The sequence below is a fragment of the Coregonus lavaretus genome (genome assembly GCF_964263955.1).
Source record: "Coregonus lavaretus genome assembly, chromosome: 38".
In the NCBI taxonomy this organism is placed as follows: domain Eukaryota; kingdom Metazoa; phylum Chordata; class Actinopteri; order Salmoniformes; family Salmonidae; genus Coregonus; species Coregonus lavaretus.
Window position 1 is genome coordinate 3,169,441 of NC_140025.1, and position 14,845 is coordinate 3,184,285.

The 14,845-nt window shown below is 40.6% G+C and overlaps 1 protein-coding gene across 2 annotated transcripts in view; it reads right to left on the bottom strand.

Moving 5' to 3' along the window:
* gabrb3 (gamma-aminobutyric acid type A receptor subunit beta3) overlaps positions 1-14,845 on the bottom strand; it is a gene marked incomplete at both ends in the record, with an annotated part of 47,343 nt that overhangs the window by 12,425 nt on the left and 20,073 nt on the right. The window contains 6 exons of one of the 2 annotated variants that reach the window (XM_084155528.1): positions 22-159; positions 2,723-2,805; positions 4,752-4,972; positions 13,022-13,089; positions 13,228-13,319; positions 13,993-14,040. In XM_084155528.1, coding sequence (XP_084011654.1) covers positions 22-159; positions 2,723-2,805; positions 4,752-4,972; positions 13,022-13,089; positions 13,228-13,319; positions 13,993-14,040 — 650 coding nt within the window. Of the gene's footprint in view, positions 1-21; positions 160-2,722; positions 2,806-4,751; positions 4,973-13,021; positions 13,090-13,227; positions 13,320-13,403; positions 13,454-13,992; positions 14,041-14,845 lie in introns of those variants that run through there. The other variant, XM_084155529.1, reaches the window with a different exon arrangement.

The following is a 14,845-nucleotide window of genomic DNA, read 5'->3' on the forward strand; positions in this document are numbered from 1 at the left end:
TAATTTTTTAATGGGCTTTACCTGTGGAAAAGACAACATTTCTGGACACCAGCTTGTAGTCCACTATGGAGAACTGTGGCAGCTCAATGCGTGTCACCCCCGTCACCGCATTGTCTCCTCCCTTCCAGTAGAACTCAATGTCATCTGTCGTGTATCCATCTGAACCACAGAAAGAAAGACAGGGTTAGAAATAACGTACTGGAGTGGGATACCATGTGAAGAAACGAAGTCACAGATCTTTAAATCTCCACTCACTCAATTGCGCTGCTAAAAAGGCCCAGTGCAATCAAAAACGTGATTTTCCTGTGTTTTATATACACTGAGTATACAAGTATACAAACATTAAAAACACCTGCTCTTTCCATAACATATACTGACCAGGTGAATCCAGGTGAAAGATATGATCCCTTATTTATGTCATTTGTTAAATCCACTTCAATCAGTGTAGGTGAAGGGGAGGAGACAGGTGAAATAATGATTTTTAAGCCTTGAGACAAGTGAGACATGGATTCTGTATACAGTGCCTTCGGAAAGTATTCAGACCCCTTTACTTCTTCCACATTTTTTACGTTACAGCCTTAATCTAAAAAGTTTTTATTTTATTTATTTTTTTATCGTCAGCAATCTACACACAATACCCCATAATGACAAAGCGAAAACAGGTTTTTAGAAATGTTTGCAAATGCATTAAAAATAAAAAGCAGAAATACCTAATTTACATAAGTATTCTGACCCTTTGCTATGGGACTTGAAATTGAGCTCGGGTGCATCCTGTTTCCATTGATCATCCTTGAGATGTTTCTACAACTTTATTGGAGTCCACCTGTGGTAAATTCAATTGATTGGACATGATTTGGAAAGACACACACCTGTCTATATAAGGTCCCACAGTTGACAGTGCATGTCAGAGCAAAAACCAAGCCATGAGGTCGAAGGAATTGTCCGTAGAGCTCCGAGACAGGTCGAGGCACAGATCTGGGTAAGGGTACCAAAAGATGTCTACAGCATTGAAGGTCCCCAAGAACACAGTGGCCTCCATCATTCTTAAATGGAAGAAGTTTGGAACCACCAAGACTCTTCCTAGAGCTGGCCGCCTGGCCAAACTGAGCAATCGGGGGAGAAGGGCCTTGGTCAGGGAGGTGACCAAGAATCCGATGGTCACTCTGACAGAGCTCCAGAGTTCCTCTGTGGAGATTGGAGAACCTTCCAGAAGGACAACCATCTCTGCAGCACTCCACCAATCAGGCCTTTATGGTAGAGTGGCCAAACGGAAGCACTCCTCAGTAAATGGCACATGACAGCCCGCTTGGAGTTTGCCAAAAGGCACCTAAAGACTCTCAAACCATGAGAAACAAGATTCTCTGGTCTGATAAAACCAAGATTGAACTCTTTGGCGTGAATGCCAAGCGTCACGTCTGGAGGAAACCTGGCACCATCCCTACGGTGAAGCATGGTGGTGGCAGCATCATGCTATGGGGATGTTTTTCAGCAACAGGGAATGGGAGACTAGTCAGGATCGAGGCAAAGATGAATGGAGGAAAGTACAGAGCGATCCTTGATGAAAACCTGCTCCAGAGCGCTCAGGAACTCAGACCGGGGTGAAGGTTCACCTTCCAACAGGACAATGAGCCTAAGCACATAGCCAGGACAACGCAGGAGTGGCTTCAACCTGACAGAGTTGATAGAGCTTGAGAGGATCTGCAAAGAGGTATGGGAGAAACTCCCCAAATACAGGTGTGCCAAGCTTTTAGCCTCATACCCAAAAAGACTTGAGGCTGTAATCGCTGCAAAGGTGCTTCTACAAAGTACTGAGTAAAGGGTCTGAATACGTATGTAAGTGTGATATTTAAGTTTATTTTATTTTATAAATTTGCTAAAATGTCTAAAAACCTGTTTTTGCTTTGTCATTATGGGGTATTGTGTGCATATTGATGAGGGGGGGGGACTATTTAATCAATTTAAGAATAAGGCTGTAACTTAACAAAATGTGGAAAAAGTCAAGGGGTCTGAATACTTTCCAAATGCACTGTATCTGCCATTCAGAGTGTGAATGGGCAAGACAAAAAAATGTAAGTGCCTTTGAACGGGGTATGCTAGTAGGTGCCAGGCGCACCTGTATGTGTCTCAATATTAGGAAGGTGTTCCTAATGTTTGGTATACTCGGTGTATATTTCCACACTAAGAGGTTGGAATAATACTGTGAAATTATGAAAATTATGCTAATGCCCTTTTAGTGCAAGAGCTATTTAAAAAGACTGCCTGAAATTTCAGCCTGTTTTGGTGGGATGGAGTTTTGGCCTGCCTGGTGACATCAGCAGGCAGTAAATTAGTATAATAGACAAATAAGAAAGAGAGTTCTAAACATCTCTGCCAATAACAGCTAGTTTTCCGTTTTCCCCTCCCCACTACTACTCCCAGACAGTCAATTTCTGTCTCTTGTTTAACATTTTAATTGAAAATAATCACAGTAAGGTACTTAATTGTTACCCAGAAATGATTTGATATTGAGATAAAAACGGCTGCATTGGACCTTTAACATGTCACAGTAATCGCTGTTGTGATTGTATTTGCATATCTTATACAAAAATTGTATTTATACTAAATAGTAAAATGTTATACGGAAGTCTTAAACTGGAAAACAAAATTGTATTGAAATATTGAAATACTGAAATCTAATACTGAAATAGTCATTTCAGAGGTTGATGGTATTTAGGTCACTCACAGCTCTCAATCTCCAGAGTGCAGTTCTGCTCGTCCAGAGGGTACCTCCTCAGGTCCATCATACAGGCTGCCGTCGTGGTGATCCTGAGGCCAACACACACACACAAGGGGGAAAGAGGATCACATTAACTAAATATTTACTGGAACCCACACACATTCTCCAGACATACTGTCTGCTGTGGATCCACCTTAACTTCTCACCTGTGCATGAAACCATATGTAATTACAGTATAATGTTATTCACCATGACATTATGATATCCTGAATAACCACAGTCAACTCCACAGAGAGAAAGGACATCTCTCTGTTCCCACTTGTAAACAAGAAGAGATGAAACTGAATACATTCCAGTATAGACTATAATTGTTGAGGAGAAACTATATATGTGCATTGATCTTTAGTCCTAGTGTTTCAGTTGGTATCAGGTTCAGCCAGGTAGACCAGATTACCTAAAGATATGACCAAATAAGCCTTCAGAACCAGAACTCATCATTACTGTACACTCATTCCACATAGTAATAGATCAATGTCTGGAGATCCTACTGTGGCATTCCATTCCATACATTATCACTTACAGTTGGACCGTATTTTTCAGGATGAGTGATTGATTGAGTTGGGATAATAACAAGTGATTGTGGTCCTGTATGGCTCAGTTGGTAGGGTTCGTTCCCAAGGCCACCCATACGGAAAATGTACGCACGCATGACTGTAAGTCGCTTTGGATAAAAGCGTCTGCTAAATGGCATAGATATGAACCCGAGGGGCTTAGTCCTTTTGGTCATGTGCCCTTGGCTTGAAGAAGTCAGAATCAAACCCCGTTTGAATTCCTGAATTCCTGGACTCCATTAGTAAAGCTGTAACCATTAAACAGTTTAAGCTCCACAATCTAAAACAATACGTCATATTTATCTTTATGGATAAGAATGCCAGATCAAATAGCTATACTGTCATCTCACAATTGCATTACATCCAGACGAGTGTGTCTGTCAGAAGCTATTAGCTATTAGACAAGAGGAATGATCCCATCCGTGCACGTGCAAGCGTGCACACACACGCACACACAGGAAGTACACGCACTTGCGCATGCACACACAAACACACACACTTATCCACGTAAGCACACACGCACACACACACACATACACAGCTAAAAACACAACTCTATATGAGCTGCACACAGGGTCAAGCTCATGCAACCACATACATACGTTCTTTAGATGGGGTACATGAAACAGATTTACAGTATGTTAAAAGAACAGAATCAATGCATTGTATTGAATTCAATTGATATAAAACAACTGTGTATAATTCAAAACTAGTCCACTGCCAGTGATTAAAATGCAAAAATCATTGAATTTCCATGCTGGATGGCTCAATTTGGAAGAAGACTATGCATTATACATATTCATTATCCTGATTAATAATTCAGGACTCAAAAAACAAAGGCCAATGGTTATGGATATTGAAAACAGGGAATCATAACAAAGCTACAGCTGAGCTTGAGTCATCATCTAAACAATTGATGTTTTAAAAAGAATGTTTTATTCTCATCTTACCATATGTTTGAAAAATACATATTTCAACAAAGCATGACAATGTACACGCAACTGCACCAATATGTCGAGGGAAAAGCTAAATTGAGCCCATAGGAAAGGATTATATTTCCTAGCCAAAAACATAGCAGCTGGTGGCCTAGAGGTGGTCCAGTGGTCTAAGCCACTGTCTCCGGCACACAAAGATCACTGCAGCATGGTTTCAAATCTGGTCCACTGCTATTTTAGGACTCTCTCCTCTATGTTTCCTCTTTTTCTATGCTATCCAATAAACAAACTAAAAAGAGAGGAGTGGGAATGGAATGCCCCATTTCTTTAAAAAGACACATACAAAACCTAGCAGCTCATACATACCACATACCATACTGCATTTATTACTATAAAATAATCTAATCAAATATTGTGATATCCGTTCAAATGAATCAGTCTTGGATGCAATAATCTAGAATCCATTGGTTCCACTGCTTTGGAACCCACCTCAGGCCGTAGAGCACGGTTCCATCCGGGTGGAGACGGATCATGCGGTTCTTGACCGTCACACCGTGGACGAAGGACTTCTTGTCATTCAGGAAGTAGGTGTCAGGGACCCAGAGTGAATCTGCTACCCGGTTATCCAGGGTGAGGTTCAGTGGAATCCCTAAGTACGCCAGCCTCTTGTCCCTCCAGTACTGCTGGAAGTACATGGTTAATGTATAGTCCTGGAAGGAGATGAACATATGGTGATGTTAGTCTACTGTAGTATATTCACTTCCTTATTTTTGATTGACATACAGTGCATATGTGTTTGTGTGTGTGTGTGTCTTGACGCTGCACCCCATAGTTCTGAGATGATTGTGGATAGGCCTATTTTGGGAGGAGAGATGAGGAGTTTCCAATCACAAGCTGTCTGAATGGTGAGGGGAAAGGTCGCAACGTGGTGGCACACACTATACTACTCTGACCCATCCCCATGCCAACCAAACAGGTTTTCCAAATTTCCCCTCAGACCCACTCCACCCACGTCACTCCTCCTCAGTCAAAATGGCCGCCACAGTAGAAGGCTTCCCACCAGGCAGCAGGAGGAACAGTGTGGGATGGCTGTGTGATTCAGCCACAGTCCTAAAGGTGATTACACAACAGCCATACTGTAGGCAGGGCCGGGCTGTACCAGGAGTCTGTCCAAGTGGCTCCGCCACACACTCCAAAATACCCAACAGCAATGTGTTTCTCTCTCTACGCCAGCAGCACTGTTTTGAGTGGCGCCAACCACATGGTCTCTGACTAAAGCCAATTACATTGTGTAGTGTTGGGTCCAATATTGCAGTGCAGCCTACTCAGTCCTTGCAGCTTGCTATGGAGTGGAGCCAGAGGCAGGACGTCATGCCAATTGAAACTGAGGGGGCACATACTCCCATTTGATCCGTTTTTAGGATAAAGAGATACAAAATGTACACTCAATGTATGACTTTGTACACCTCCAACCAACTGTCCAATGATGTCGCTGGAGATTATTTCAGGTATTTCAATATGGGAGTGTTCCAGGGGTGAGAAGTGTGAACCAGTCAGGGATGTCGTTTTAGATAGGTCTTTACATGAAAGAGCATGAATGATTTAAATAACCACTGTAGCCGGGTCCTGCATACAAAGCCGTGGCTGGCCTTGGAATTCTTATAAATCTTGCACGGGGACAATCACAGAGCATTTCAAATAAAGGAGTGGTCCTGATAAGAAGCTCACCTTGTGAAGTCTGACTCTGAATCAGACAGTTTATCACACTGATGCTGTCATTCTACAGTGGCAATTGTGGTAATCTCCTTAAAGGTGGAATCTGTAGTTTCAATTCTGTTCAAAGTATCAACCTGGCAGGACTGAGGGGAAGGCTCTTTGAAAGTTTACGGCGCACTGTTTAGCTGTGTGTGTGTGTGTGTGTGTGTGTGTGTGTGTACGAGCATGCTTGTGTATAGCCTTTGATTTATTTTCAGTCCATAATGCACCCTGTAAGGAATCATCAGTCATGGTTGTCCATATTACTGTGATTTTACTGCTAGTACATTCTCCAAGAAAGCATTTTTGGTAATTCTGTAATTCATTTAGTCACCTAATGTTACTGATGACACTGCCTGTGTCCCAAATGGAACTCTATTCCCTACATAGTGGGCCCTGGTCAAAAGTAGTGCACTGTATTGGGAATAGGGTGCCATTTGGGACACAGACATTGTTTGACATATGACAGCACAGGAAGTTGAACCTGCTCTTGTTTGTTGGCGTCATTTATTCAACCTACAGTGTGTAATGATCCCTGTATACTGACCGATGCAGTAGCCTACTATTGTCATTTGTCATTGCATCTGCTGCCTGTCTCCAACTGATGCTCCTCATTATCAAACAACTAGCTTATCATGATCATGCATTCACACAAAACCACTCTTTATGAACAGGCCCCATCCCACCAGCAACGTCCGTAATTCTATGATCACACCCCTTGACGTAAACCTGTGTACCTTTAGTGCATTTACAAATGGTCTCCATGTGACATCATGTATTCGTAGAAAGATTATACTTATGCGTAGACTCCAAGGTCATTAGCCAATACAATACCAACTGGCATCATTGTGAGTAGCTATGTAAGGCTCATTTGCATGCGGTCCCCACGTGCCATCATGTACGCACAAACACTACCTCTATAAGATCCTTAGCTATATATTATCGTACCGATTGATGTAAATCAAAGGAGATATTTATAGTGCAGTGACAATAGTCAGCTAACAGTTTGTGACTGATTGTTTCTATCATAAACATTCTCTAAATGAACTACAGTATGTCACTTATAACTGAACTGAAGTCTCTTAGCTAAAACGCCTTTGGATAGTGTTAGAATTAATAACCATCTTAATAACCATAGTAACCATCAATAACAACATACTAAGTTAAACAGCGATAACCTACAATTACAGTGACTCTCAAAATGCAACTGCAGTTATAACAACAAATCAATGTAGCTAATTCGGTTATATATTATCATCAATTATGAATCAAAACTCAGTAAATAATAATTTGATGCAGTCGGTCATTTTCAAAGCAATTCCACAGGCTTCCCCAAGAGACTTCTTCTTGGAAGCCCATTTTTCACTGCGGGAAATCACCCTCTCTCCTCACTTCTGTGGTGAACCTCAACAGCATATTAAAAATAGCATGCATAGTCTCCGTTCTACTCTAAGGGCCTTTAGTAGGAGGAGCTGATTACCCCAGAAAATATCTTAATACACTATGAGAGGGAAGACCAGAGCCGTATATAGAGATGTAATGGACAGTAATGGCTTCTAAACACACAGAGCTTTGGCTGCGATAAGAATGGATCACTCTATATGTGCATTAATAAGGTTTGATAGATAAATCAGGATTAAAATTGTGATAAAAGGCTTCATACAAAATTTATAAATTATTCCCAAGGGGCAGGAAGCGACCAAGAATTACGCAGAAGACTGAAGGGATAAATAGCTGCCTGTGTACACCAACACATGGAAGCAACATGATATGATGCTGGGCCAAAGCATTGCACCGGAAATGTGGGCACTCATCTTCAGCTTTTGCCATGCACAAAAGGACGCACTCGCACACACACACACACACACACACACACACAACGACATGCTCTATAGACTTTGTAGAGGGATGATGCTACTGCAGAGAGCTGGCTTCATGGATCGATAGAATCATGTCCGATAGCAATCATAAATGATAAAGTGGGGGTCAGCGTTTAAGCATAACCCCATTGCTCCTCTTATAACTCTCCTACAGCACTCTGGGAAACATGGCCGTAACTTCAGGACACCAATTACCTCACAACCCCTGGTAGACCTGCCAATATTCATAGGGGTTATGGTGATAATGGTGCACTTCGACGTCTGGTTACACATAGTTTGTGATGGAACGTTAAAATGAACCTATATGTAAATTCCAGGGTCAGTATGGTGTATGGGCTGTAGCTAGGGCAGGATATCTTCAGATAGACACATATAAAAGGAAACAGTAATGACAGGAACAGTTGGAGAGAGAAAAAATCTCCACTTCATATGACAGATTTTTTCACCCACACACCCACACACACTCTGCAGAGGGACTTGTACTGATGGCTGGTTACTCAGGCTATCTCAGAGCGAATTCAAATCTTTATGTATTTCTGTAGTCCCTTATGGGTTCGTATCTCCTCCATACAACACAAGGAAAGCTTGTCATACAACAACAACTTGACTGAAGCTACTGTAAAGGAAATTTAACTTTTGTGCATCTTATGTTTGGTGTCATAAACAAACCTTGGTTCCTGCCTGTGTCTGGTCAAGATATGAGGAGGAGGCCCAGAATATGTTCTTTAAGTTAAGATAGGAGACGGAGCCAGTCACATGTAGGAACCAATCCAATGAATCATGTTTATGTAGGTTTAGGTAGCCGTATATAAGGCTCTATGTAAGGAACGTCCTTTTAGAGCTCACTTCAGACTTTATGCATTTAAGTTTGACTGTGAAATCTCCAGCTTACTGACAATAAAGAGTGATTCATTTCATATTGACTTTGAGTGTCCTGTGGAAGAATTTCCACAACCCTACCCTATAACATTTATTATCTTTCTACTCTAGTTGTTCGAGATTCAACTAACCTGAAATGGACAGTAACTTAAGTACAAATCAATTGTTCAATATACTGCGGAAATTTAACAAAGAAAGTGCACAGTGGCCATTCAGATGGTTCATCAATTTTCTTTGGTCAATACTGTTTTTCAAATTCTACTATCAACTGGGTGCAGTCAATACACAGTCATATAGACAGTATGTGCTAGTAATTACCCTAGTTCCCATGGTAACTGATGGCTACGGCTATGACAGTCTCTCCCCTGCCTCCTCCATGCAGCGTTAAGAGTAGAGAGAAAACATCCCGTTGGAAGACAAAAACTGCAAATGTAATTATCACTGAGGTTCTCACAGAGAGAGAGAACAGCTTATTAACCAAAGATCACTGAATTTGCCTACACATGTAGGCCCAGCCAGTGTTTTAGAGGTAATTCTGCCATTTCAAAGTTATAGAGTCCTCACGGGACTTCATATTATCTTCAAAGAGATTATTCTATCAAAGGGAAAGAGGAACATCTCATTTACACATTTCCTACAGGCTACTTCCATTGTCGCAACGCAAAAGAGCCTCCCTTTCCAACGTAAACAACTGTCCCTGGTTTCATGAAGATCAAAGCACATTAATGGTTTGCTTGGTCGGGTTATAGTGCTTACTAGAGTGATCAGAATCACTACAAGACCAGGGTTATATGTGTCAAGTGTCTCAGAATAGGAGCGCTGATCTAGGATCAGGTCCTCCCTGTCCATATAACCTAATTTATTATGATCTAAAAGGCAAAACAGATCCTAGTTCAGCATCCTGAGACACTTGAACATCCTCCAGGATGAATATTACATCATCCAAAACTTGTTGTCTTAATTGAACATCATCCAGAACATTCATTATGTAATCAGTGAATTAATGAGTTTCTCTCTTTATTCTATTTGTCTCTCTGTATTTTCCTTTTTGCACCTTGTTCTTGAGAATGTCATGTGTACGAACAATTGCCAAAGACTCCAGCCATCAGACACATGGACTGTTATCCATGCTCCTGTGCTAAATTATTATTGATTCAATGTATTACTCCATTATGTGCTGTCCATTGATTATTCATTGCTTTTACCATTAGTATTTATCTATTTATCCTGCTACTGGTCACTATTACACTATTACATATATATATATATATACATACTACCGTTCAAAAGTTTGGGGTCACTTAGAAATGTCCTTGTTTTCGAAAGAAAAGCAATTTTTTTGTCCATTAAAATAACAGCAAATTGATCAGAAATACAGTGTAGACATTGTTAATGTTGTAAATGGCTATTGTAGCTGGAAACGGCTGATTTTTAATGGAATATTTACATAGGCATACAGAGGCCCATTATCAGCAACCATCAGTCCTGTGTTCCAATGACCTGTTGTGTTTGCTAATCCAAGTTTATCATTTTAAAAGGCTAATTGATCATTAGAAAACCCTTTTGCAATTATGTTAGCACAGCTGAAAACTGTTGTGCTGATTAAAGAAGCAATAAAACTGGCCTTCTTGAGACGTTGAGTATCTGGAGCATCAGCAATTGTGGGTTCGATTACAGGATCAAAATGGCCAGAAACAAATAACTTTCTTCTGAAACTCGTCAGTCTATTCTTGTTCTGAGAAATGAAGGCTATTCCATGCAAGAAATTGCCAAGAAACGGAAGATCTCGTACAACGCTGTGTACTACTCCATTCACAGAACAGCGTAAACTGGCTCTAACCAGATTAGAAAGAGGAGTGGGAGGCCACGGTGCACAACTGAGCAAGAGGACAAATTCATTAGAGTGTCTAGTTTGAGAAACAGACGCCTCACAGGTCCTCAACTGGCAGCTTCATTAAATAGTACCCGCAAAACACCAGTCTCAACGTCAACAGTGAAGAGGCAACTCCGGGATGCTGATATACTTGGATTAGCAAACACAACGTGCCATTGGAACACAGGACTGATGGTTGCTGATAATGGGCATGGTCTATGTAGATATTCCATAAAAAATCAGCCGTTTCCAGCTACAATAGTGATTTACAACATTAACAATGTCTACACTGTATTTCTGATCAATTTGTTATTGATCAGATTATTTATTTTAATGGACCAAAAAATTGCTTTTCTTTCGAAAACAAGGACATTTCTAAGTAACCCCAAACTTTTGAACGGTAGTGTATATATATATATATTACCATTGGTATATTACCATTAGTATTTATCTATTTATCCTGCTACTGGTCACTATTACACTATTACATATATATATATATATATATATATATATATATATATATATATATATATATATATATTGCCATTAGTATATTACCATAAATATTTATATATTCCTGCTACCAGTCACTTTTCAGCCCTGTTTACATGTGTATCCTACTACCAGTCACTTTTTATGTATAAACCCACCTCAACCACTCCAGTACCTCTGCACATTGAATAAAGTACTGGAACTGACCTGTTTATACTTGCATTCTCCTGTTTTTTAAAAACTCACATCATAGTTATTTTATTATTTTGTTATTTTTATTTATTATTATCTATATTATTATTATTATTATTATCACTGCATTTTTAAGGTAAGAATTTCACTGTAATGTTTCACACCTGTTGTATCCTGTGCACATGGCAAATAAACTTTGAAACTTGAAACTTGAAATGTGTTGGCGCTGTCCTAAAGTGGCTTCTCACCTGAAGTGCCAGTCCCAGATAGGGGAGCAGCCCAGAGATCATTATTTCTGATAGAGACGCGAACAGCTGCTGTGCACATGCTGCGCCACTCTCCAGGATACACACTGCACCGGCACAGTTGTAAGAAGATGTGCCCAGGCAGGTGTATTCACAGACAAGCCACAGATGCAGGGGGTGGTAAAGGTGTGTGCGTGCAGGGTGAGGGGTGTAGAGGTACGTGTGTGTGTGTGTGTGTGTGTGTGTGTGTGTGTGTGTGTGTGTGTGTGTGTGTGTGTGAGAGAGAGAGAGAGAGAGAGAGAGAGAGAGAGAGAGAGAGAGAGAGAGAGAGAGAGAGAGAGAGAGAGAGAGAGAGAGAGAGAGAGAGAGAGAGAGAGAGAGAGAGAGAGAGAGAGAGAGAGAGAGAGAGAGAGAGAGAGAGAGAGAGAGAGAGGGAGAGAGAGAGAGATGGAGAGAGAGAAGGCGAGATGGAGAGAGATGGAGATGGAGAAAAAGATGGAGAGAGAGAAATAGAAGAGATTTAGAGAGAGAGAAATAGAAGAGATTGAGAGAGAGAGAAATAGACGAGATTTAGAGAGAAAGAAATAGAAGAGATTGAGAGAGAGCGAGAGAAAGAAAGAGATAGAGAGAGAGAGAGAGAGAGAGAGAGAGAGAGAGAGAGAGAGAGAGAGAGAGAGAGAGAGAGAAACCCTTTCAAAGACCTCTCTGATGAGAATAGGCTACCTGTCCTGTTGGGGGAGGACGCAGAGAGCTGTGGGTTGGCAGCGCACTACATTGCTGCCTGATGAGGTACAGTGTCCTCTATGCCATTGTTATTGTTATTGTTCAATGTATGGTTATTTTGACCCTTGATCATTGTTGTTACTGTTGTCCCGTTGACAATATTGATTATTATTATTTTTATTATGTTCATATTGTAAATCTCCAAAGTAAGCTTTGGCAATATGTACATTGTTATATCATGTCAATAAAGAAAATTGAATTGAGAGAGAGAGAGAGAGAGAGAGAGAGAGAGAGAGAGAGAGAGAGAGAGAGAGAGAGAGAGAGAGAGAGAGAGAATGCCCATGTCTAAGCTTCTAATGCTCCTCTTTGAAGTGCTGGAGTTGCTGAACAAACTGTACTTTTCACTTTCCAATGCCACAACCAATACAGTTAGGACAACTGATGAACAAGATCAAGGGGAGAATGACCCAGAAATGTTAATTGAGTTACAGTAAAAAAACACAAACAAAACAACACAACTGACAAAAGAGAGCAGAGTACCACTCCGGCATCCTAAATATAGACCATATGTTTCAGCACTAGTCTGATGGACAGCGGCCGGCATCTGAAGTGATATTGGCCGAATACAAACATTGTGAAACATAGTTAGGCTCACAATAACTCTAACTATCGGACATTATTTCATGATTGTGTGTGTGTGGGGGGGAGTTCACTCACCATGTTGACTTCGGATACCATGTCTATGCTCGCCACATCTATACTCATGCCAACTGCAACAGGGGCCCCTGCAATACAAATACAATGGTATTATTTACAATGACAGTGAATTTGAAAAATGGCTGCAATATGAGCCCAAGATGAGCGAATCTGCATAGTAAACATGGACACGCTGCAATATGGTTGCCCCACTTTTGAAAACGTACCTCCAAAGTCTGGTCGAAGACGAATATCATATCCCTTTAATAGTTTGTCCACCGTCTCTTTCACGAACGACATGTTCCCTGGTTCATTCACGCTGAAACAACAACAAAACGATTCTGTTTACTACAAAATTGCACGTTCGTTTTTCAGTCACACTTTTACTAGAGAAATCACTCACCTTTGTGCGCAACACACGACAGCTACAATCACTGGTGCTGAAAGAACACTAAATAATTTTCCACACAGAAAAGCCCACATTCCTTACTGTTTTGGTGAAAAACGTGCAACGCAAAAACGGTACAATATGTTTACAAATTAGAGTATTCCATTAGCAAGTTCTCGTGGAGGAAGTCGTTGGCTTTTGAGACCATTCAGATCTGTTTGGTTTGACATCACTCGTATTTTGGATTTCTCTCCTCTCTCTCTATGCAACGGGGAGACATGAAGGAACTATACTCCTAACTGAAATGTATATAGGCTACTGTCAAGGACGCCACCGGTGGAGGCGGTAAAGGTACTTGCTTGGATTGGAGCCAACCCCTCTTACTCCAGATATTCATCTAATTGACTATAAACCTGAATATGTTCTAATCACTATAAGATTTCACATATATTGGGCCAAATAGATGTAGGCCTAGACTGAATTGCTATACCTGATGCAACGTGTCATCAGGGGTTTGTTCTCCTTCCTCCAAGCCCTATTCAATAATCAGAATCGACCTCTCGAGCCCGTGGGGACTGTCATTCTAACTGACTAATTGACTTACCTGGTATCATAGATTGCAAACAACTTCTTGTTTCCATCGACTGCATTCCTGGGGAAAAAACAAGAGGAAATATGACTCAGTATAACACTTTCATTTACACCTGCACAGTCACACATAATGATTATGATTTATATATACGGTGATAACTCACACCTGGCAACATACAACACAGTGTAAAGTCTGTATTATGTACATTTAGTTTTAGGCGAAGATATAGTGGAGGGTATGCAGTGGGTTAATTGTTTTTGGACCATGTGGTGTTCTTATAATAGGACACACTTGGCGTACTCTCTTTCCCAAACATTGGAAGTGCTTTATATGATAAGCATTGTACTTTAGGAATAAGTATTTTCCAGGAGCAAGTTTGTTTCAGCACCTTGGACAGCACCACCCGATGGAATTACAGTAGGTTCAGAACGCACTATGGGGACGGAGCTGTACAGTTCAAACATGGGGCTGAAACTCAGCACCACTGAAATAACTCAGATATACCTAGCAATTTACAAGACAGTGCAACATGTGTCTACTTGGTGCAAATAATTCAGGTATTATAGATCTGTCAAACTTAACTGTCAACTATTGATTGTAATGTAAAAATGTTTTGAAATTGAATAGGGTGACATATGATTAGTCAGCATAATGTTCTGTCAAAAAATATGGAGTTAGAGTACCCTCTTATGGCAATCGATATATCGACTTTGTTTGATGTAGGCTAACTGTAAAAAAAAGAAGAAAAAAAAAGAAAGGTTGCTTTTTTCAGGAAGATTGTGTAATCACACTTTTTGATAGACATTGATTTATTGCGATCCTTCTTTAACTATTTCAGTGCGTTCATTCTCGATTTCCTCTGGTT